General features: G+C 35.1%; 1 protein-coding gene across 6 annotated transcripts in view; it reads right to left on the bottom strand.

Annotated features, from left to right (window-relative positions):
- Positions 1 to 11,739: 11,739 nt before the first annotated feature.
- The window catches only part of CSMD1 (CUB and Sushi multiple domains 1), a 1,090,193-nt gene continuing 1,076,079 nt past the window's right edge, over positions 11,740 to 25,853 (bottom strand). For all 6 annotated transcript variants that reach the window (XM_017814555.1, XM_017814556.1, XM_017814554.1 and 3 more), the window contains 4 exons: positions 24,988 to 25,100; positions 24,159 to 24,246; positions 17,519 to 17,651; positions 11,740 to 15,269 (listed from right to left, as the gene is read on the bottom strand). In XM_017814555.1, the coding sequence (XP_017670044.1) occupies positions 15,110 to 15,269; positions 17,519 to 17,651; positions 24,159 to 24,246; positions 24,988 to 25,100 (494 nt within the window). In that variant the 3' untranslated portion in view covers positions 11,740 to 15,109. The remainder of the gene's footprint in view (positions 15,270 to 17,518; positions 17,652 to 24,158; positions 24,247 to 24,987; positions 25,101 to 25,853) is intronic.

Below are 25,853 nucleotides of genomic sequence, written 5' to 3' on the forward strand. Positions count from 1 at the left end.
GGACAGCTATAGCTGGCTGCCCAGAATGGTGTCCAGTTGGGATTTTAATATCTCCTAGGACAGAGACTCTACAGACTCATTGAGCAACCTCTTCCAGTGTTCAACACAATTTGTGCCCATTAACTGTTGTCCTGAATCACTGTAGTACTGAGAAGACTATGTCTGTGTCTTGATTATTCCTTCTCATCAGGTATTTACACACATCAATAAGATCCTCCTAAAGCCTTATTTCCCCCAGGCCAAACATCCCCATCTCTCTCAGGAGCTCTTTGTATGAGAGATGCCCCTGCCCCTTCATAGTATATATGGCCCTTAACTGGACTCTAGTGAGTCCATGTCTCTCTTGCACTGTGGAACCTGGAACTAGTCCCCTCACTCCTGAGGTTTTTCAGTAGTGCTGAGTAGAATTGGATTACCTTCTTCAAACTGCTAGTGTTGCACTACCTAATGCAGTCCGGCACTGGAACACCCCTTAATGGACACAGGGATTTTGCAGTCAGCATGTTATCAAAACGTGCTCCTCTGGTGGTGCCAGGGAACAGGAAATGTTTCAGTTCCTCAACTGACACATGCAGTGTCTCATCCACCAAATGTCTTACTTGTCTCTGTGGAGAGAAGGTCTGTCCTAATCTTAAGCTAATGAAATTGCAGCTAAATGATGTATAAAATAGAACGTACCAATAGTTTTCTGACTCATTTTAGACAGCTCATGGTAGAAAAATTAAAATCACACAAAATTTTTTCCTAAGAAATTAATTTCTCCTATTATTTTCTCATTAATAATGTTCACTGTGCTTTTTATAATAAAGCTGTATCCTGTGTTTTCCTTTCAATACCTTTGTATTCTTTTTAGAAACACACATTGAAACAATTAATTGTGAATATTTGTGATCTTATGCCACCTGCAGAGGTTCACATTCTCAGTCGAATATGCACAGCAATATTTAGGAAAAAATAAAAGCAAGAAAAAAAGTTAGCACAATTACATGTCTTAAATTTATGTACTTTAAAGAACAAGTTGTAATTTAAGCTCAACTCACTTAATAATCCTTAGTGATGAAAGAGTATTTTCCTCAAGCATTTAGATCACATAAAAGTGTGTTATGCATTGGGTTTGGTTTGTTTGGCACAGAAATGTCCATTCATATGCAGAATTCAAAGGCAGAAAATCTATTTTTTTATTATCTAGACCTCACACCTAAAGGCATTAGGTTACAAAGAATTTAAGTCCGAGAACTTAGATTGCTTGTATTTCAAAGCTGTGAGCTTGAATACCACATATGAGTCAGAATGATGATACTTAGAGGTAGCGTTCACCCACCTGTAACCACAAGTTCAAATTGTACTTCTGCAGCGCAAGAAAAGTAGGACATGACTGCTCCTGAAGCTGACATATTGACAGATACAGCAACAGAAAGTTTGATATTTCCATTAGGTCTTAAATTACACATTTGGTAATGAAAGCAATGTGTCAGCACTTTTAAATGTTCAAAAAGACATGCACCATTACCACTTTTCCTAACACAGTTGCTTCAAAAACTTTTGAAATCTCTCACAAACACTCTCTCATAGGAATACAAGACTCCTGCCTTCAAAACAATTTCAGCAATGTTATCTAGTAAACAACCCCAAAAATAAGTCTAAGAAGTAAGCCTTTTTAAGGATAGGATAGTGATATTCTTTTTTTCCTGTTGCAGGTGACAAGAGTATTCCTCCGTTTTGCAGGGATTAACATTTTTGCTTGAAAAACTGTAAAATAATGCATAGAGCTACCCCAAGTCATTGAAATAGTTACACACAAAGTAACTATTGATGCTGTTTCATATAAATTTCTGTCCCTCATTGTGTAAAAATGAGAATAAGTTATTCTTCCTAATGTTAGGCTACAACAAGCTTCCCAAAACAACTCTCTATGATGAAGTGAAGCAAAAATAAATTTTGAATAGGGTTTGCTTCTACTTGGCATGCAAAAATGATGGAAATTTGAAACTAAAGACACAGGTAAAAAACCACCATGTTATGTTCAAAAGTTCATAAATCCTTCAATTTAAATAAGACAATAAATTATAAATATTCCATATAAATTTTTTCATTTAACCATAACTTGATATTTGCTCAAGTATCAGCTATGTATAAAATAAAGGAAGAAGTTTGATGGGAGAGGAAACTGTCACAGACACTGAACACCAAACATGTTTTAAACTAGGGTCCAGTCCTTCAAAAAGAAATAGTGCAAATAACTGGTCCCAATTAAACTCGAGGCTCGGTTCTTCTTTGTCCTCTATTTTAGGAAAGCATAGATTTTGCACTAAACAGATGTAAATATTTGATTGAGATTGTGTGAATTAGGATTGTGTGATTGAGGACTGTGCATTTTATGTGTTGTATACAAAAACAATGGGATTTAGCTGTTGATTAATGGTGATAAGGCCTGTTAATGCCACCTGAAATCTGCAAAGATGCATGTTTCTGTGCTAGTAGATTTTGACAAAATATATGGGATGCAATAATTCAATTATTTTGCCTACAATGTAATTTTTAAGAATTAAATTAAAATCCAACTAGGCTCTTGACTTTGATTCCAGAGGAAAAAGTATTTGTTTCATTTGAAAAATAAATTCTGTTCTCCTGATCTTAGTAGGCCTAGTCTCAAAACTGGAGTACAGTTGGATAGGTATTGTGGGCACAAAAAGCAGGTGGACTAACAGTTATAGAAAAAATTGCTAGTTAAGCATATTAATTTTAAAAACTGTTCTGGATGAGTTTTGTCTAAATCTAGTTTTATATCTCTTGACAACAAGTGTCTAACATATTTTCAAAACAGCACTTCACAATGTACAATTTCTCCAGTTCCAAAACACTATATTTGTAGACAGATTGGTAAGTTTTTGAAGAAGAAAACCAACTTCGGGTCATTTTCTTGACATTGGCATACAAATCTTATGATTAGAAAAAAATAAAAAAGCCTGCATAGAAGCAGTAAATCAAGTTGCCTGACATTTCTACATTGTGAGGCATGACTCAAAATGCAACATGAAAATAAAGGAATTGCTATTACAGAGAAAAATAGAAAGGATTAACTTCAGATAAATATAGTCAAAAAGTTCTCAGAATTAATTGCTTGATGTGAGTGGGAAGCTGACAGTATTATGGTCAAGGAAGCATTTTTGTATCTTGTCAAAAGATGCCTGGCTTGGCTTAGGATATCAGCTAGATGTAAATCTGTTGACAGTAACAGAAAAGAATCTGTTTCATGGAAAAGCTTAACACAAAGTAAACTTTTTCTGAGGACATAAACACTGTATTCATACAAAAACTTAGCATTCTTTAAACCAAGTGTAAGATCTCTGCATATATAGCTTAGCTACTTCAATATAATTAAAAATATGAAACATTTAAGCACCTATTAAGTATTTTACAGCAACCACTTTCCTTTAAAATTTCCCTGAAATGGGGTGAAGATTTATTCCTTATTACTGAAATGCAGAATAAATCTGAAGGTGAAATATATCTGCTACCAAATTTAGTAACTTTATATAGAGTCTATACAACAAAGCAGACAGCACATGAAGAACTAAAAGAACAAGAAATTGAAACTTATGGAGTGTGAGTAAAAATAATTAAAAATAAAGAGAGCGTAAAGAAAGTTGTGCTCTAAAGATTTCTACAATTGAAAAGGTTTTCTATATTGACTGTGGTTATTAGTATATGTTGCAAAGTCTGTACAGTACATACCATAGCTCCTCTCCTTCATCAGTTGCAATATTTCATGAAAATGTTGCTCTGTCCAATATCAGTTTGTTAGTGTAGGTATTATAGAAAACCTGAAAGAAAATGCAGCAGGTGCACTAAATATTAGACATTTCTGAGTTTGTGTTGATTAATGTTTCAGTTTAACATGACCTTTAAAATAATCTTTGCTTCTGAGTATAAAAATAGTACTTGTAAGAGATTTGTTAGAAATGTGAGAAATGAAGCAATGTATGCAGCAAACTACCATTTAATGTACCTGGAAAAAAAAATCCAACCAAAGAAACAAAAAATTCCACTGTAATTAAAGACCAGAAATGGTTTTGAAAAAGGAACAGTTTTTTAAAGTCTTATTTCTTCTGAATGATCCATAGTTTACAAGTGTTTGTTTTTTTGTCTTTTTTCTTTTAACACTAATTTACCTTAATATTTTTTGAAATAAATTCTCAAGGCCCTTTTCCACTCTTAGGTTTGAATTTTTATTTGGTTTTCTGATTTCCAGTTATGCAGGTATAATCCTTGCTACAACAGTTTATTCTCAGGACCAGAGAGTGCTCTTTGGTACTGTTTTATTTATTAGCATAGGTGAAGCCTTTAGGTTTTATTTTTAGTAACAATGTGGAACATATCACACATGAGGAGAGGCTAAGAGAACTTATGAGCCTTGAGGAGGTTTAAAGGGAGATGTCTCTGCAATCTACAAACCAGACTCTTCTCACAATGGTAGGACAAGAAACACCGGACATGAATTGGAATGTGGGAAATTCTGACCCCGTATGAGGAACAGCACATCAGTGGAACCAGAAAAATTGTGAAATTTCCGTTGTTGCAGGTATTTGAAATGGAACATGCTTTGAGCATGTTCTAACTGGCCTTGCTTTAAGCTGGAGGTTGGCCACTGGGGTCTCCTTCAAGCTATATGAGTTTGTCATTCTGTGGATTTAACATACTTCCATCCTGTATGGATATAGACGTATTTTCGCCTCAAAGTAGACTTAATAATTTTAAAAGAATTTTAAATTTACTTCCTTTACTTCCTTACTATCGGCATATATGTCTTTCAGCTACTATGTGAGTTCACAGGAAGAAGGAACAATGTTTGGATTTTTTTCTCTGAAGAAAATGAAAAGTAAATGTGCATCTATGTGTGTGTGAGAGGGACAGAGCTAATGAATGCACATATATAAATGACTTCTTTGAGTGAAAGTTAGTAAGTGAATGTCAACTCATCAAGCAAGTTTAGGGTTTTACGATGGCCAATGCTGCTTATTCTTTCTAATCTCAGATTATAAACTAGGTCAGTCATAAGCAGGATAGCTGCAGTCCATCAAGCCTGCTACATTACAGCAGCAGTTAAAAACAACAAAACCCCCCTCAAATAGATGAAACCGTTCATCTTCCCTTTCCATTCCCCATACACAAATTCTTTGCCAACTTACCTGACCCCATCCTTTTGCTTATTCTTCACCCTTGCCTAACCACATAACGCTTTGAAATCCCCTCCCAATCACTCAGGTACATCTCTCACCTCAACCAGACTTTACCGTTCCCTGAAATGAAAAGTCACAAACAAAATCCTTATGAATTATATTTTTTCATTCATAAAGTCATTGAAAACTGGAGGGTGAGTTACAGAGAAAGGAGACAGAAAAAGAAGGGGAAGGAGAGTGCGTATGGATAACAAAAAAGTCTAATACTCAGAAAACAAATAGAAACTAAATATTATGCACCAGAAAAGGATAGCTGGGGCTGGAAGGGGTGAGGGAAATGAACTCCTATTTGTCAATTTAATTTTTCCAACAATGTCAAGATGATCAGCCTAAACCTGGTTGTTTTGAGGGTTCTCAGATATGTCTCTCTGAGGGATTCAGGAGCTCTTGCAGTTTCTTCATCTATCCCTTCCAAAAAAAGGGTTCTTGAACAGTCTTATTCTCATGCTTCTTGCTGCACCCCTCTACCTTGTCTTCCTTTAACAAAACCAGTAGGACTGACAGTTGACCCCATACCACCTTTCCTGAATATTGTTCCGCTTCCAGAGGGCTCTAAACAGGGCCTCATCCTTCTGTCCTATCATAAACCTGTTTAGTTCTATGATCAATGGCTGACAGCCCAACCTGTCTCTGCACAGCTCCTCAGGTCAAACCCTTCTTATAACCAAGATAGATCTCTTCTTCAAGTATCTCTGTGAAAGAAGCATATTAAACAGAATATGTTAATCCCTCATAATGTCTTTTCTTTGGTATTACAAGCCATTTTGTATGAGCAGGGATCCAGCATCTTATCTCAAATGTGTCTGGAAAAGAGGTTAATACCCTTCAGGTAAGTGGAAGGAGCTCTACATCAGGTTGTCATCCTGCTGCCATGCTGTTGCCTATGAGTAATTCAGCCAGTACCAATGTACCAATTCTGTGCATTAGTACCCTCACACATGGATTACTGCTGTAGAAGTATGTCTATGTGGAATACATCTTGAAGTCCATACTATAACCCAGTAAAAATGTTGTATCCTGTGGAAACCTTGAGATAAATAATAGAAGACTGTTCTTCCATGCCCACCACTTTTGATTCCTACTTCCTTGTTTCCTTTCCTAAACCTATTTTCCCTTCCTAATGACCTAGATCAACACCCAGCTTCCTCCAGAATGCCAGATGGAGAACACAGTCTTCTTCACCAGCCCACTAAACCACGTCTAGATTGAGCCTTTTCCTCTATTTATGTGGATATTATAGATATGGATAGTCAAGATGTATAGACGGAAAGTGCTACTGAATAGACTTCAGTAGAAGTGTGCTAAGTTCAAGATTGTCTCCCTACTGCCTCAACAGTCTCTACTCTGATACTACATTTATGGAGGTACAACTTACTACATCTCTCTTCAACATTACCTTAGAGTGCCTCAGCTGGCCATGTTTGGGGTTTGGATTTATCTAGAGCTGTATTAGAACGAGCAGCTTCTCACCTTACTTACAACTAAACTTGGCTAGGTTTCTCAGATGAGTGCATGATCTTCTGCTAAATACTGTCAAATAAATTCTGTCAAAAACTTCAGTCCATCGGGCACATTCTGCCCATGTTTATTACACACTGAAAGGAAAAAGTTCCTCATCAAATGTGCAGCATCTATTCTTTTTTAGTCACAGTTGCCAAATAAAGTGGTTATTAGTCTTTATACCAGGATAGATCTCCTTTTGATGAGCATTCTTGATGAGAAATTCAGCATTTAGAGCCTCTCAAACCTGTAAGACTGTATTTATACTAGGAAATGTAGCAGTGACAGAGAATGTTCCTGAGCATGGGAGTGTGTTCATTTATGCTGTAAAACAGTAAGAATGGTCTCCACTATACTTTGACCTAGGTGGCTGTATCAGGGGTTAATTATGCTGATACTTTTGGTCTGTGTTTGGCCCCGCCACCTGTGAAAGTTTTGCTCTTTCCCTGCCAAATTATGGGAAAACAAGCACTGATAAACGGCAAAGTTGTCCTTGAAGAGAGCTTCTTGTATAAACTGTTTTAATTGGTGTTCTGTGATTGGCTAATTGTCCTCCAAGGTCGCTTGAAGGAGAGATTGAGGAGGAGGACGATGAAGTAGCGCCCCCAGACTCAATTAAGAAAGACCCCCAAAGCATACTGCACGTGCGTTAGGGGATTTCCAACGTTCTCACGCATGAGCTGAAGAGATGCACTTACATAAGCAGGAGGTGGGACTGAGGGCATCTGGCTGGGCAGTGCTGGCCACACCCGGGAGGTTGTGGTCACTCAGTTAATTGTATAAAAGTAGATAGTGCTTTCTCGGAGGGGAGCTAGCTTTACTTCAAGAACAATGTTGCCTTTGGGCAGGGACACCTGCCAGTTTGTGAACTTACTGACTCTCCAAGGATGCAGCTTCTGCTATGGGTAATGATAGGCATGCTAGGTCGGTAAGATAACTTTATGGGCAACAGCTGGGTAACTGGGTAGGTCATGCTGGGGGCTTATTTCTCTCCTCCTTCCTCCCTTTTGGGTTTGTTCGTTTTGTTGGCCACCTCTTGGTAATAAATATTGATTTTTGTTAAGCTTTTAACAGTGTCATGGTTTCAAGATTCGGTATGTTTTGAACCCTCCCTAATACAGTGGCCTAGTACTCTTCGAAGTATTTCACAGGTATAAACCTGTGATCCTTTCCAGTTGTTAATATGGTCATGTTGTTTTGAAATTAAGAAGACATTCTTAGTGTAGAAGTGGACTGAGATGTGATAACTACCTCCAATGCCAGGGTATTTAATTTGCTAATATTGATGCAACTCATTAGAGTGAGGTGGCAAATGCTTTGTTTGGATTTTTGAATGAGACTTCTAAAAGTCAGATTAAATACCTTATGTTTTATAGGTCCCAGGTTTTTTTTTTAGAGAGCTGAAACATGAAAGAACTACTAGATCTGTAATGTAGAACTATTGCCTATCTTACATGAAAGGATTCAGGTTTAAGTTGCTGGAATGAAGTGATAGAAAACACATAATTACTTCTGGTAAATTAATATACAGGTATATTTTCTCCACTCATAAATGTGTTCCTCTTTAGTTTGTCCGGCTACAATATGAAGTCTACTAAGGTTTCTGTCACCCTTTTTTCCTAAATGAAAGGGCATTTTAATAATACCATGGATGTAGTGTTGTACACTGTTGATCTCTGATAAACAGATTTAAAGTTCTTGTTGAAGGTATTTCTTCCAGACTTTAAATCACATTTGCATATTGTTGTATACACCCTCAGTTTTTTCTGACATCCTATTTCTGAAGCAGACTGCAGTAATACATGCAGAATCTAATACAGTTTCATATGCAGTGAGTTTAAAGATCACTTCTCTATTCCTGTCCCGTACTCCTGTTTTATATCCATTGATTCAATTCCACGTATTTTGCCTCAGCATTACAATTAAATATCTTGTAAATCCTTTTCAGAGCTACTGCTTTCTAATGTCTAATTTCCATTTTATAAAGATGACCTCAATGTCTTTATTTCTAATTTTCAACTATTCTCGAGGTTATATTAAAAATACTTTTTTTAAATAGACTCAATCTACCAACAGGACTAAATTATGCCACATGATTTTCTTCGTTTTTTTTTATCACACTGCAATCACTTTTATTACCTCTATGTTTGTTTGTTTTTTTAACAAGTGTTTTTCTTATTTACACATCACTACTGAGTGCCATGGAAAAGGACTGGGGGTCCTGGTCAATGACAAGTTGAATATGAGTCAGCAGTGCCCTGGCAGCGAGGAGGGCCAACTGTGTCTTGGGGGGCATCAGGCAAAGCATTGCCAGCTGGTTGAGGGAGGGGATTGTCCCGCTCTGCTCTGCACTGGGGTGGCTTCACCTTAAGTATTGTGTGCAGTTTTGGGCACTGCAATATAAGAAAGATATTAAGCTAATAAAGAGTGTCCAAAGGAAGGCAATGAAGATGGTGAAGGGCCTTGAAGGGAAGCTGTATGAGGAGCAGCTGAGGTCACTTGGTCTGTTCAGCCTGGAGGAGGCTGATCACACTCTACAACTTCCTTGTGAGGGGAAGAGGAGGGGCAGGCACTTATCTCTTCTCTGTGGTGACCAGTGACAGGATCTGAGGGAATAGTCTGAAGTTGTGTCAGTGGAGGTTTAGGTTGGATATCAGAAAAAGGTTCTTCACCCAGAGGGTGGCTAAGTACTGGAACAGGCTCCCCAGGGAAGTGGTCACAGCACCAAGTCTGACAGAGTTCGAGAAGCGTTTGGACAATACTCTTGGGCACATGATGTGACTCTTGGGGATGGTCCTTTGCAGTGCTAAGAATTGGACTTGGTTTTCCTTGTAGGCCCCTTACAACTCAGCATATTCTGTGATTCTGCGATATATTCCTCAGGCCAAAAGTTAGATGCTTAAATACTCTTTTTTCTTAGTATTTCTTACTGGTTAGTATAGTTGACTCTACTCAGCTCACTGGTCTCTGTGGACCTCACATGCAAGTTTTTACCACTCTTGTAATTTCTTCATGGATTGTAGGCACAAAACTTGTTGCTGAAGCTTCTGCCAAGCAACAAACACACCCGGAAGTTAAACACTGCAAAACTAGTCCAAGTTTCCCTGTGTATTTGGCTCCAAGCATATTTGCATTTCTATATATTTACTACAAATATCTGTAATTTAGAATAATTGCAATTTTAAAGAAACAAATACATTTATAACTGCTTAGGAGGATCTTCTACTTCCTTATTTCATATATAATCAAGTCCTGATAACTAATCCCTAGGCATATCAGCCATTGTTTATTTTTTTTTAAATGTCATAGTGAGGTTCAGACTACAATCCTGTGCTCTGTGGTGGAAACCATTTTATGTTTGAAGACTGTCATCATCAAAGTTTTGAAACTGTAATACTGCTTTACTCTAAAAAACCAAAAAAGCCTCTGGAATGAAATCCTATAGCATCTAAGGTGTCCCTGACCATGGCAGAGACTTGGAACTAGATGATCTTTAATGGCCCTTCCAACTCAGGCCATTCTAAGATTCTATTATTCGATGATTACTTTCTTTTTTCTTTTTTTTTTTTGTATTACAGACACATTTAAAAGCAATTTATTTGACTTGTTTAAAGGCATTATTCTGCAGAAGACCTCCCTCTTTCACCTTTGGATTCCTATTCTCTCAAGCATTGAGCCTTATGCATTCAAGGTCCTGGGATTTCAAGTTAGTAATCATTCTAGAGCAGATAGTAGTGTATCTAATGCAGTTTCTTGGATGCTGAAATTAAAACAGCTTTAAGAAAAGTGGTTTTTTACTTTGAGTAGGTCATACCAATTGTTATGCTTTGATACTGTTTATGAACTCACTGCTGCTACAGAGATGGTAGATGCCAGCTAGAAAACAAATACTTTTGTTCTCTACAGATTCACTTGAGAGTGGCTCTTACATAACTGTATACTCAACACACAGAAAATACCTCTTTTCTATAAAATGTTTGTGTAGAATCTGGAATTAAACATACTATGCTACATTTTCCAATACAACATAAGGGGAAATAATTTTTAAAAGCTGCCACTGTGATTTGGTGATAGTGAAAAGAACAGTAGTTCATTTGTTCAGCATATTTAGAGTACTGTTTGTGCTAAGAGGTAAATATCACAACTTCCTTTCAGATAAAGCCTCGATACCTGCATTGATAGTGTTAGTGATTATAGATTATACCTTAGTTAAAAAGGAAAGTCAGATCATTGTGAGAGATGAGAACTTTTAACACCTGTCTATAAGATATCGTATTACCAGATGGACAGATTGTGAAGATGAGAAAGGCAGTAAGGACCTGCGCATATCTTGATTTTTTTCCTAAAAATGAACCATGATCATTTACTACCACTGATACCCAAAGAAATAATGGGTAGAATATTCTTGAAGACTGACTCTGTTAAGCTGTCAACAAGTGAATAAAATATAAAAATCTTTTACATGAATACAGACTAAAATAGTTTAAAAATGTTTAGAATTTCAGGTATTGAGTCTGCAAAGACTAATATATGTGGCTATATTTATGTATGTAAACATTTTTATTTCATTTGAAGTACATACATTTGAAGAACTAGCTCTCAGATGTTAAGAAATACCTCTGGCTCCATGTGATTGATCAATTCCATAGGTAGAATGCAGGCTTGTGAAAGAGCAAACAGGTTATTTTTTTTATAAAACAAGCAAATTATATAACAGCTTAAGTCCCATTTTAAAATCTGCATGATGAGTGTAACATAACAGGAGGTAGGTCCCATCTCACTAGAGAGCACCTGAAATTTTTTGCCAAGTTACATAACACTTGGGAACTTAAAATGACAAGATTAAGACTCTATTGAACAATCTGATGTAATGAAAATTCAATATCTGAGATTTAAAAGCATAAAAGTAAATAAGAATAGGTCACACAAAAGATGAAAATCTAAAATTAAATATTTAATTAGAACTCTGATTTTGCTTTCAAGGTAGGTGGCATTGCACAGGCTATATTACAATCTTTTACGTTTGTTTCTTTTTTTTTTTTCCCAAAGAGAATATTGTTTATTTTTAACAGGCCACTTTAATATTAATACATGTGTAATAGGATCAGAACTGAAAATCAGCTAAAGATGGTAATTTTTACATTACTGGGAAAATTACAATTTTTTTGTATTGTAAAAACATTTATTTTTAACAATTTACCTACATTAATCAAAAAAGTACAGCATATTTAATAATTTTACAAATTCTTCATAAAAAATATATCTCTGTACAAAAAGTTCTTTTGCACCTACTTCATGTCACAGCAGCATGTAGTGAAATGGCAAGATGAAATAGTGGGAATGAAAATTAGATTGATTTGATCATAATGCCGGCGTTCTTCCCCAATGCCCCCGCCCTCACCCTCCCACTTTTTTTATTTTTTTATAACAGCTTTTTTTGTTTACAAAATATTTTACACAAGAAAAAAAATTATTGCAGCTAGCCTGGAGAAAGGCAAGATGTGTGATACAAGCAGCAGTTTTTAACAGCTTTGAAGCACATAACCTGTTTTTTAAAAAAAATATATAGCATGTATTATTAGCTCGTCATAATGATCTGGTCAACTCTGGGGGAAAAAGTCTTCTGCATGTATCTCAAAAAGTAGATTTCCTGGCTGCCATTCCCCAGCCACTGCACATCATTTTGAGAGTCTCATTCTGATGAAGCATCATATATGCAAACACAGCCCTCTGCATAATGACTTCAGGAGAAAGTGATCCAACCTGAACAGAAGACTCAAACTGGGGAGAAGGAGAGTCGTTTGAAGGATGTGGACAGAACTGATTAAACTATGAGAGCTTTGTTTACTTGGGTTCCAGCCTGAATCTCCTGTTTAATCATTATTCCAAGCAAATTTGTTAGGATAATTTGTCAGTGTGCCCCTATTTTGAGTGTCCCTGATCAAAGAACACTCAGGATAAGTAATCCTTACATAACCTCCCCAAAATGAACCACTGCATAAAGGATTCATGAGATCTGCACTCTCCAACAGAAAAGATTGAATATTTTAACTATTCTTTTTTCTGGTACCTATCCTACAGCACATTCCTTGATGGTGAGACAGGGCACTGAAGAATACACTGTAAGGACAGGAGTAGAAAACATCAATAATAGCTACATATCTTGTTTTCAAAACTCCAATTTTTTTTCTGCCGTTACCACTACAGGAAGACCTCCAAAGCAGTAATGTCAATTTTGAACACCTGTCAGAAACTCTAATCACACAATAACTTCCCTTCCTGGATCACTGTTCCTATGGAAGCTCTTCATTTGCCAAGCTCTTAATTTCCTCTACACGGGGGAGGATCAGGACAACAAATTTCATCTGATGACTTTGTTTTTTCTCAGGAAATGAGAAGGCCTCTGAGATGGGAGAGAGAAATGAAACTTACTGCACAACCTCAGAAACAAACAAGAATGCCAAAAACTACTAACAAAATGAACAAGAAACTGACTGGAAAGGATTATTTATTAAATTTTCTTCAGAGCTTCTTGCTCCTATGAAGAATATAACAGCTGGAGGCCCTACAATACTGTATTATATTGCTGGTATTTTTCATCTAACAGATGTAGTTGTTAAGCTGATCGAGGGTTACCTTTGAAATTTTCTTTGCGTTCTGCAACATTAGCTGAAAAACCTGTTACTGGGCTTATATTAGCATTTTGTTTTGTGTATAACAGCCAGACTTACATACATATATGGAGTTCAAAAACATTTTTCTACAGTTTTTGATAGCAAATGGACGTTAGGACAGTTTGAAATTCAGAAAACTAAAACAAAACAATAGTATCAAAAAACAACCCTGAATGGTAAGAAAAGCAAAGCAACTTTTCTGTTTTTTGAGCTCAATGGGTATGACTGAAACCAGATTTTGCTCCATCATTTCCTGTAATTTCCTAATTTTAAAACTCAATTTAATTAATATTCTCTATGGCATCTTTTGTTTGTTGGTTTGTTTTCATTCAATAAACCCTCTAATTCTAAGAAAATGTTAATGATTTACTCAGCCTTCATATTTATAAATGTCTCTGTGAAACTGTATAAGTACAAAAGCAGTAAGCAGTGTGTTTAAAATATCTGAAAATAAACAGGAAAGATAGTTGAATATTTCTCTTTGTTCAGCGTAGAAACTGAATGACAGCTTGTTATAGACAATTTGCACTGGGTTTATATATGCTACTGTAATGTGGTTTAGTACCATGTAACATCAGAAAATGATGTCATATTGCAGGAAAAAAAATGGAAAAAAATGCAAAAGGGAAGACTGTATTATGAGCACAGGCTCACAGGCTTTTATGAGCTATCTAAAATAAATTACTATTCACATTTGTACATGGCAAGCAGCAATAGCTGCTAACCCCCCTGCTGTTAAATAGTATGATACTGACAATGGTGATTGATGACTGATTTCAGAAAAAAACAATAGTGGCAATGAAAATTTCTTAGAAATGGGCTCTTGTTCTGGCTGAAAGTCTCCATTGACTTGTTATCATGTTTACAATGAAATTTAGTCAAAAATTGACAAAAGAAATATTATTCTCTATCGCACAAGATTTTAACTGGTGCTAAGCATGGGGCTCATAATTTAATATTCCAAGTAAATTTATTGTGGAATGTTTGGTTTAGCAAAGAGTGAGTAAATGTCTATATACAATGGACAGTGTGTAGAAACCCTGTATATTTTTACCAGTATCTTGCTCAGTCAGCCATAACACCCTAGTGCAAAAAAATTGTGCATTAACATTTTGCGATATTAATGGCTGATTGGGAAATTGGCAAAACTGCCTTATGAATGAAATACACTCTAAGTTTCCTTAATTTTTTTGAGATTTCAATGGTAAAGCATTTTCAGATGTATGCAACCTCAAGGAAGGCTGTTTCCTCCTTCAAGAGAGCTTTATTTCTTCAGAATATTCCCAGGGATAATCTGTGGTGCTATCATTTGTCACAGTACTCAAAGGATTTATCCAAGTGCCCAGAAGAACGCATTGAAAGGCACCCAACCACATACAAATATGAAAGTCTGAGGCATCAAATATGACAAATTGGTATGATTTGGCAGTCTTCCTTAGAGTGTGCCTTGATTTGAAGCAGATGCAGCCAGGCATTTTGATCCAACTTAAAGATGAAAAAATATTCTTTGTCTGATCCCCCGAAGACTGACACGTTTTTTACCAGAAAATTTAGCTGCATGTAGGCTGACAGAAGATGTTAAAGATTACAGCAGCAAAGCCAAGAGAAAAAGGGAAACTGGTATATGGCACCAAAGGAATTACTGCTTGTCCATCAGAGGTATGGCTATGAATCAGTCATATTGGGCACTGAAGGCTATACCACTGTACAAACTGTGTTCAGAGTCGTATCAAACCTCACAGCCTTTGCCTCTGTGGGTTTTAAGTTTGTGTCATACATGGGATTTTCAAATGAAGCCTGTCCATTACTGTTTTCGTGTCCAGCATACCCATTGTACTGTACTTTTGGTCTTGTTCTGGGGAAAAAAAAGATGGGAAATTATCATTAGTAACCCTTAAAAATAAACATTCTAATGTTTCCATCCTGTCTACATAGAACAGCAAGTGTCCAGAATATCTTGCACTTCTAGTGGTAGAAACCTTCAGATAAGTGTCAGCAATTTCAGTTATTCCAGATAGATCTCTCATAGCATGTCTGCCTATCTCTATAAATACTGCCAACAACAAACACATTTAAATACCTTGTCCAAACACATGTAATCAGATTGATCAAATCCTAACTAATATTCACGTAAATTTTGACAATGTCAAATGATACTGAAAGGAACCACACTTTTATTTTTTATAATCTTTTCTCACTATGAAGGAGATATCAAAACTTCAAAGATGTTCCCATTTTTTTGCAAAGCTCTGTTAGAACATATTAAGCCAATAATTAAATGAAAAATAAACTAGAATTTTTTGGACTTTATGATATATCCAGTAAGATGATATCCTATGATACAATATTTTACTATCTTAATCTTAAATCTCTTAACATCTAGAAGTATATAACAAGGAGGTTCAGTATATCAGTTTATATATGTAATTGAAATAAGGCAAGAAAGGAAACGAAGGAATGCAAAAGTGCTTGGTGCTTAATAAATATAAAAAAAATTAGAAAAGAATTTCACTATAAAACTTCAGAAAACAAGTTATTGAAAATCAAACTTTTTTAGAAAACTATTCTGTTTTGGATAGCAGATAGGGAAAGCTATCACTGAAAGATGTCAGTAATGGAAATTGACAATATACAAATAGTTCTGTTACTCATAAATATGTCTATTTCTGCATATTTTGATTTTATAATTGCGAAAGCATCTTAGAAAACTTCACTAGGAGCTTTCCTAAGTGTAAGGAATCAAATATATTTTAATTTTGCTCAGAAAGGGTTAGATGCTGTGTTCATTGCTGAAGCAATCCTTGACTGTCAGACAAAAGGTGCAGAAACTGTGTGAAAAAGGTTTAACACGCCCAGTTCTAATTAAATTATGATAACGTGATGTAGGCGCAGCAGAAACATCCATAAAATCCCCTAAGAAGACCTTCAAATTCTCTGACATAGAAATCCTCTAGTGGCATAACTACTATCACATAATTTTGAAAATTTCTTGTTGTTACTCTGGTCATTAAGGTAATTTCAAGAAAGTCCCTTCAAAACTCACAGATTCTGTTCTCTTTCCATTGGAACATTCTTAGTTTTAAAAAGAATAAAACTGACCTAAAATTACTTTACATCACAAATCAACTTTTTAATTTTCTGATGGCAATGTAACACTGATATCCCCTCTAAAAACTGTGGTTTAATGGAAGAAATTGATTGAAAGTAGAAAAAAAGAAAGAATATTCTTTGAAAGATTAAGTTATGAGGAACATCTCCTTTTTCAAGTACCTAATGTATTTAAATTAGATTAAGGTAGGCATAACTGCAATGCTGCACCAGCCATATCATAAACAGAGGGATTACAGCTGCTTGTCTGAAGAATGAGTTTTATGTCTCTTAAATACATACATATTTCTACTGCTTATGTAGGACATTACAAATTTCATAGAATAAACCACAAAATGTACCCCTATGTCACAATATTTTTTTTTTTTTGAGTTTGCCTCATCTTTCAAAGCAATATTTCCTTTTTGTTCCATTTCTTCTCACAATCTGAATGCCTGTGCATTCAAGCTGTTCTTAAGGCTTCACCCCTCTCCGTTGCAGAACAGGAGCTACCTGAAAATTCTTCCTGAGCAGTTTTTGCCAACAAAAGGCTATATTACATTTCAGGACATGGTGCCAATTCTAGTAGCGTCTGCTAGCTGACTCAGCACATACTATAAGTAGTCTCATTATGGGCTGTTCCCTCATGGGATTTATGGATTTTTCACCTTGTATAATTAATACTCAGAAGCATTTTGAAAGAAGCAGCAGACATTCAATGTAATAAAGCATTAAAATGAAAAAATGGAACATGCGACCTGAGATTTCAATCTGATTCAGCCCAACGAACCAAGAAGGTTGATAGTTCTTTGCTCCTTAACAGAGAGACTAATTTTTCAGAATTTTCATCATTAAGAACTGCCCTGTACTGAACCCCTTCGCAGGAATACTCAGAAATATTTGTCTTTCTAGACTAAAGGTACTCTTAAAAACTTTATCATTGTGTTCTCCAGTTACAGTTACCTACTAAAACTACAAAAACTTATTAAGTTACTGAATATACAATATTTACATTACCTGTGTTTGTAGAGGTAAAATGCAAACCCTGATAATATTAGAGCAAAGAATGGTACTAGGATAGCAGCTGCAACTGAACTGCTGTTTGTACCATAATAGTGATTTGAAAGGTCTGTATCTGCACTTAAAGGACCTGAAATGAAACAAAAGGGGAAGAAATAAAATTCCCATGTTATCCATCTAACTACCTTTTTATTCAAAGATGAAAGAAAATGATGTCTTGATAAAATAATTCTATTTAAAAACTTTAAATAAATATCATGCAACATCATAGAAAAAATCTTGTTAATCCCACTTCATAATACATCAGTAACTATCAAAATTCTTTGGAAACAGTATTCAGCAAATAAAATATTTACAAAGTACATCTGAGTCAATTTAACAAAATTAAGCCATATAACTTCTATGAAATATATTAATACTGCAAAATTTTTAATTCTATTCCAGCAGTCTTAATAATCAGCTTAGAAGCAACAAGCAGTGTGAGACGACAACAAACACGAACAAGGAAGAAAAAACTGAGGTGACTGCAACAAACCACAGGGATTCTGCTCGACTCAGTAGCACTCCCAAGTCTGTGCACCTGTGTGCATGTCCCTCTGGAAGTTGTGTTTGCACTGGGATAAAACTGAGGTGCAGAGAATGCAAACACAGTGACCTGTGGCATGGCCTTGCTGGGTTCCTTTTGTGGACAAGCAGATAAGGTGGACTGTAAAGCACTCTACAGAATGCATTTTTCCATCAGTACAAAGAGATACATTGCTAAATTGCTTAAATAGTTGACCATCTTAACAATTCAAATTGTGAAATAATGAAAATATATAAAATTTTTATAGACAAAAAATATATTTTGAGAGCCAACTCCATGTTGCCAGTTTGAACTCACAGCTCTTCAGAAAGAAATATAGATTCTATTCAAGGAGGAAAGACCAAGACAGAGGAAAAATACAGGGAGGATGTGGCTGGGGCAGATGTCTGTGCTTATATTCTGGAATATTTTTGCTGATGATAGTGGAGGAGAATAGAAGACACTGCTGTTTCCCTCTTAGAAATGCTCCAACTCATCAGCACACAGCATTTCAAATACCACAATTCCCTCATTGATAGCAACAGCATCAATCAGTCTTTTTAGGACTCTAGTACAAACTAGTTTTATAGCAGAGACATTGTGCTACTTTCAGCAGTCTACTAAGGCATCTAAATAAGTAGAAAAACTGAGAAAAGAAAAAAAAAATGAGAAAAAAGTAACAATTCTCCTATGAGCCCTGGAAGTGTCCAAGGCCAGATTGGATGGGGCCCTGGCAACCTGACCTAGTCAGTGCCACCCCTGCCCATGACAGGGGGTTTGGAACTAGGTGACATTTAAGGTCCCTCCCAACTCAAACCATTCTTTGATTCTATGATTTCTTGCAGTTCAAACTCAATGCAAAATACAAACGAAATAAGTTTTTGAACTGTGAGATATCTTTAAACCTTTGATGTTTCAATTGCTAATAATACATTTTATATATATACTTTAAAAAAATGCATTAAATTTTGGGAAGTAATTAAGTTGCCTTTAAAATAAAGTCAACCTCCCTAGGAATTTCAGTATTGCCACATTTGACCACTTAACATGACAAAATACTGTACTACAATCTTTTTCACTGTCTTAATCCTCTGTCACATTTCAGACTTGGTATATTCCTCTGCAGAACTTGTGAAAGAAGATCTTTTCAAATTAATAAAACTAATATTGTGGTAGCTGGGATCATATTATGAACTTTATCACACTACTGTGAAGTACCTTAATTACCTCTGAACTAGTTTAGAATACAATCAGTGTATTATAAAAATCCTTGGACTTCAGTTATCCAGTATTTGTCCAAACACTCAAGGTGTGGAAAGAATCTTGGCATAAATTTATGTATTTGTATTGCATTGCACATGTACTGCACATTCTCCAACCTATCTAAATTAAAGACAGATAAATTAAAGTAGTTCCCACAGTTAAAAAGAGTTTCAGAAATAATAATTTAAATGTTCCTTTGAAATTTTTATTGATTAGAGGAAGTGATAGACTTTGGAAAAAACCCCCATGGAGTTACCACTTTCTTCATCCTTAACTATCAAAATCACCAGCTTTTTTTTCCAATTATTTGGAGTAAGTAATAAAAAATATGCTAGCATTGTAGTCAGCTTATATCAACAAAAATCTGGAATTAATAGTCTAACTTTTATTTAAATTTCAAAACAGAACTACATGTGATCAATGAAGTCTTAATTTATATCTCAAAACTATTATCATGGCATATATATGATAGATACAGTTTAGTACATAAGTAGCAGAAAGATTATAAAATATCTAACTAGAATACATCTAAAACAAAACAGTAGTTTGACATTCATAATAATTTTTGGTATGAATGTATTGGTATGTTTAATAAATTAAAAAAAAATAAAAATTGTGTAACCAAACATTTAAAAGTAGGTACAAACTTACACTTAAAAACTTCTTTTTAAGTTATCTATGCTTGATTACTGATTTACATTTAATACTTAATACTCAAAACTCCTACTGGAGGTAATCAAATATACTATATCTCTACAGTTTTTAAAGTACCACATTTAGGGTAAACAAGCTTGAAACTTTTAACTGAAATCTACAACCTATAATTGGCACAGGAGAAGTGTTAACCAGGTCCAGACTGTGCATTGGGTGTGCTTTTCATTATGGAAAAGAAACTTTGCTGCAATTCTGCATAATTTGAATTTTATACATGCATGAGATGCAATATAACTTCAACATGGTCTGGTCTTCTTATTACAATAGTCTTCAGAGCTGTTTATGATTAAATATATCCTGATGTGAATTTTGTAATTCTTCTGACAGTGTTATCATGATAAGAAATGGGAAAGCCTATTGTACTGCCCAAATCAAGGTATTCATTGCTACCCAGCTAAAACCAGAATAGTGGAAATATCTGCATATACACATAGGAAACAAAAAATGTATGCAAAAGATAATTTGGTTTATTTTTCATTAAAACAGCCATACTTTGTAACTGGGAATTGTGTTATTTAATAGAGAGATATCTAGTAAGATTATAAATGGGGATTTTTAATATTTCACAGAATAAGAGGGTGTTTTTTAGCCTCCTAAAACTAGCAGCAGCCAGATGAAATGCAAATTTTGATAACATATAGTGAAGCCAATACTGCACAAGCTGTGTATTTCTACCCTTTGGATGGCTGCTGAGTTTTCCATTTCTACCTAATAGAAAATAGTACTTTTTAAAAAGAAAATACGGTGCAACCTGATCTAGTGGGAGCAATCCTGCCAATGGCAGAGAGGTTACAACTAGATGATCTTTAAGGTCCCTTCCAACCCAAGCCATTTTTTGATTTTATGACAAAGAACATTTCCTTGTTATTGCTTTGATCTTTCATATGCATTTCTCTTTTGACTCCTAGCCCAGAGCTTCAATTGACTGGCATCAGTACAGCACGGCGCAGTTTTACTAAGAGAACTGCTGTTGAAGTTGGAGAATGTGTGACAGCAAAAGCCATGAAAGATAAGTATGATTACATATATAAGAGTAATTTCTGGGACAAAGACAATTAGCAGGTCAAGGATTTAAGAGCAAAAAATACCAACACTGAAAGCAAGTCAGCAGCTTCCAAGAAACAATATAGGCTGGAATTTCTTCCCCTGACCAAACCTGCTGGATAGCAAAGAGTCATTGTGAAGGTACCTCATTGGGTGTAGACATATATTAACATATAGTCTCCTAGCTCATTACTCCTAGCCATCTATCTGTGCATTGGCTAACACACAACAGTTGTGTACACTGAAGCTTTGAGTATCCTGTTTAGATGCAGAGTTTCTTCACAAATGATGGAAGTTGTGTCAAATGATCTGGAGAGGAAGGATGATTTATAGAGTGAAATTTAAAATTCATGTCCCCGGATGTTCAATTCTTTTAAGAGTTGATTAATTTCAAGAAATGAACGTGTATTTCACAGCCATTGACCCAATATACCATAGATGCAAATTAATTATGCATATTTCATATTTTTGTCAAGATATGTTATTTCAGTCCAAAAAACCTAAAAAAGTACTTTAAAAGAAAAAAAAAGGAAGAGAAGTGGGTCATTGTATTTATCCAGAGGAAATAAATACGGGAAAATAATAACTTGGTGAAGTAAATCTCTGTTCTCACAAAGCCACTTTTTCATACAATTTTAAAGGACAGTCTAGACTGAAATTAACAAGATTTTAGAATAAACATCTTCTAGAAGTGCAGTGTTGAGGCACAGGCATCAAACAATTGCTAAAAATGAATCTAGCCACAGATGTGCAGTGTTTGGAGACCAAGTTGCTAAAACAAAACAAAACAAAAGCCTCTGGTAATGAATGATAACTTGGCAAAAGAAGTTAAATAATTTAGTGTCACAACTTGAGCCTCTTAAGAAGGCTCAGGTACAGTTCTAGATCTTTTGACAGACTGATAACAGAGTTCTCTTTGCCCTTATTTTCTAAGGCTACAACCAGAATTGCTTCTGAAAGAGGATAAACGGTACTAGGGAAGAAAAGTCCTTTCTGTTTTCATGTTGTTAAGTTCCAAGACTGAGCATATCCACTGAGACCAGTATTTCTCTAGCATTGTGTTATAGAGAACTCTTCATCAAACAGATTGGTCTTTCACACTTAAGCAAGTAGTTCTCAATAAATGCTTTGAAGTATGGTGCAGGTGAAGAATTGATATTGCTTTATGTATGCGCCAGTGCATGCACAGTTTATGTGTATTTCTGGCTTAGTGTAAAGGCAGCAAATAATTTAACTTCCTGAAAAAACAGAAATATGTTAAGTCTTCAGTCAGAGGATGTATGAGAATATTCATGAACAGAATAGATTTAAAAACCAAAGCAAGTTATCCTTGAATATGAGAGGGTATTGACAGATATTATGACCTGTATTGGATGGAAATGTGCTGTTTCCTTTTAGCTGTAGATTCTTCAATAGACAATAAGCAATTCATTTCTATAAATCAGTGTCTACTTAGCAATCTTGTAAAAGAGATGGTATCTGCATTTTCAGCAAGATGTCTGCTGAGATGTCAAAGCTGAAGATGAGAGGCATTCAGTCCAGGAATGCACGTGTAACTTGGACACTTCAGCTCCTTATTAGCCTTGGAATTATACAAACTGAGCGATCAGATTGCAACTCTTGAGGGTGATTTGGACAAAGTTTTCCACTACTGTAGAATACATCCACTGGAGAATTCAATAACTGTCATTCTGTTTGTTCTTCATTTACCCCCTGAGTTATCAATTTCACATAAAGTCAAACTTTTATTAGGCAGCTGGCAAAACATGGATATATTTTTTGACCTGGCTTAAGAAAAAAACCCAACACAAATACATACGTACACCACAAATAAAAACAACAAACCACACTCTCACTGCTTAAAGACACCAGGCTGCTTAACAGACATATGTTTGAACAAATGTTGATGCTCTACTTTTATAGTCAGAAAGTAAAAACAACTTAGATATTACACTAATAAAGATTCCATAAAAGTACAGGCAGACAAATCATCTATCCTTCACAAGAGCTTACTCTGAAGACTGGACTTATATTCAGTTCCATAACTGGCAGTTCTTAGGCTCTGGCTCTGAAGAGCCCCTTGTGACTAAACATATCTAGCAATCTGATAGGTGGCCAAGATGAGCAAATCCATAGCATAACTGCTATTACAGTAGTTAATAGAGTAAAGAAATACAAGGGAAATTCGACAGAACTCTAAAGGACATTGGGTACAGCAGCAATGAAGCTAATGGAGCTAAGGCAGTTTATAAAATGTACATACAGGCTGCTATAGATATATTGGCTAGGCTATCTCCTCTTCCTAGACCAGTATTTCTCTGTGTATATACCATATTCTGACCACTCTGTACTAGTTCCAGGATCAGGAAATGAGGATGTCTACATTTGGTATTTGCCAAAAATATCTTATGAGTTTATATTTAATAAGCAAACGTTTTCTTAGTTTTTATCAATTGTTTTATCCATTTCTATTTTTTTATTTATGAAAAAAATTGCTTTATGAATAAAATAACTAGTTTTCCACCAGCTGCTGGAGCACTTGAACTGTAGCTCTAATACATACCTCAGACAGTCATTTCATATTACTGACAATAAAGTAGAATTCTGTCCACATACATGTACCTTCTGAAAACATCCACCACCAACAAGCACTATCCAAATGACACTATCAAAATTAGCGTTGATTCTGTCCCTTTAATTTCTTAAATGATTTATACATTTGAGCAGGAATGGTGTTTGCATTCCATGACACCCCTGTTACTTTCAAAAAGACATTCATAAAAAAGCAAACACTTGCAATGGCATTCTCTTTAAGAGTATCCTGTCCTCATGAGGTTGTTGTGCTAGAAAACCTATGACAGTAACATGTTAAACAGAGTTAAATTAGGATTTGAACTGTAAATTTAAAATATGCATATTTGGTTATGTCTTTTATAATAGTGACATTAAATAAATGTGCTTATTTTAGCTAGATAGTTGAGTAATTTGTTGAATTCGATCTTGCAAGACCCAAAAAGATTATACATATTAAAGCTCTATGAAAGCATTTACCTTGTCTTTGGAGCATAAATTTTCCGAAGTCTTTTCCATGTATATCACCTTGATAAGTAAAAACACCTCTTTCAAGCCCTGAGGATACCTAGATTTTTTTTTTGAAACAGAAAAAAAGGATTTCTGAAACAAATAAATAACAATATTAAACCATTTGTCTTTCTGACTTAGAATAATATGGAGTCCAGATTTTCACTTTTAGCCTTTAAAATATTAGTGAATTCTCTATGCTTATACAATATTTATTATTTTAAATTTGCAACAGTATTAAACAAAGTTTCAAAATAACACCTGGAATGATTTTAAAATATCTGACGTATATTGCTGGGTTTTAAAATTTCTCAAATGCCATACACATAATTTAGTATACAGATATAGAAGCCTGCTGAATTGTCAGATTTTAAATTATTTTCCATAGAAAGCATCATGAGGCAGAAAGGAGAAATGCAAAGAGTAAACCAGCACTGTTTTTCTTCAAGATTAGATGTAATTTTATTGCAGTGAATTATTTACCAACCCAAAAAAGGACAATATTTCTAAAGGTAAATTTCCCTCTCCCATCCAAGGAAACAAGGCAAAAACATGGCAAAATATGCTGATTCACTCCACCTTCCCTTTCATAAACTAAAAATTCTACTCAGAGAATGGCAGATAGAAGTTTGTATACATATTTTTAAAGGAAAAAGGTAATGCAAACTGTGCGCTGACATCTAGAGTGCTGTTTTCCACATTTGTAATACAAAAAAATAGGTAGAGTTACAGAGGTAACCAGAAATTGCTTCAAAATTTAAACTCAGCAAGATTTGTCCTTGGCAATCTGGCTACTTACATAACCATCTAGAGCCCAGTTGTCGTTTTCAAACTTGCTTACAAAAATGTCACTGGGTCCTTTAATATGGAAAACTTTCAAGAGCAAATGGGCTTCTTCCTTCTTGTAAACACCTATTAATATAAAGGAGGTAAGACATGCTTTTGAAATAAATTTTCAACCGTTTTGTTCAAATATCATTTAAAATCTAAGTGCTTTAGAACTAGAATAGTTTGTAGAAAACATTCTGCAATAATTGAATTTTATAGAATGGAAAACCCCAGGATTTAAGGTGCTGTAATAGCAGGATGTTATTTAACTCGTCTTTCATCTCATCGTATTTGATAACAGGATTCAAAGATTGATTTGTACTGTTTAATTTCATACATAAAAGAATACTTGTCTTTTCATACAGTATTTCAATAATTCTGAATACAGATATAATTCCATGCCTGGAATTTCCTTGAACTGTAAAAAAATGGATTTGACTCACATCACAACAGTATAAGCTGTAGTAGATATCAATAATGCAGTAAAAGAAAATTTCTTTTTTGGCAGCCAACTGTGGAAACTCTATCTGAACTCTCAGCCTTAACAGATAGTGGTAACTGATAATGCTCATTTCAATATACCTGTGATGAGAGGCTAAATCTGAACTTTACGGTCAGATTTGCAGAAGGGAATGCATGATATTGATTAAAATGTATGCATAATTTACAAAGTTATTTAGTTTTCCATACCTATTTTATGCTATGCCATTATTAAGACCATATTGTTTTAAATATTAATCACTATTGATTAATTGAGCTTTTCAATGGAACAGTTATTAAAATGCCTATATACACTATTTGAAATATAACAGGAAGAATAGATGAGTGACTGAACAT

Source organism: Lepidothrix coronata, unplaced genomic scaffold (assembly GCF_001604755.1).
Source record: "Lepidothrix coronata isolate B3197 unplaced genomic scaffold, Lepidothrix_coronata-1.0 Scaffold45, whole genome shotgun sequence".
NCBI lineage: Eukaryota > Metazoa > Chordata > Aves > Passeriformes > Pipridae > Lepidothrix > Lepidothrix coronata.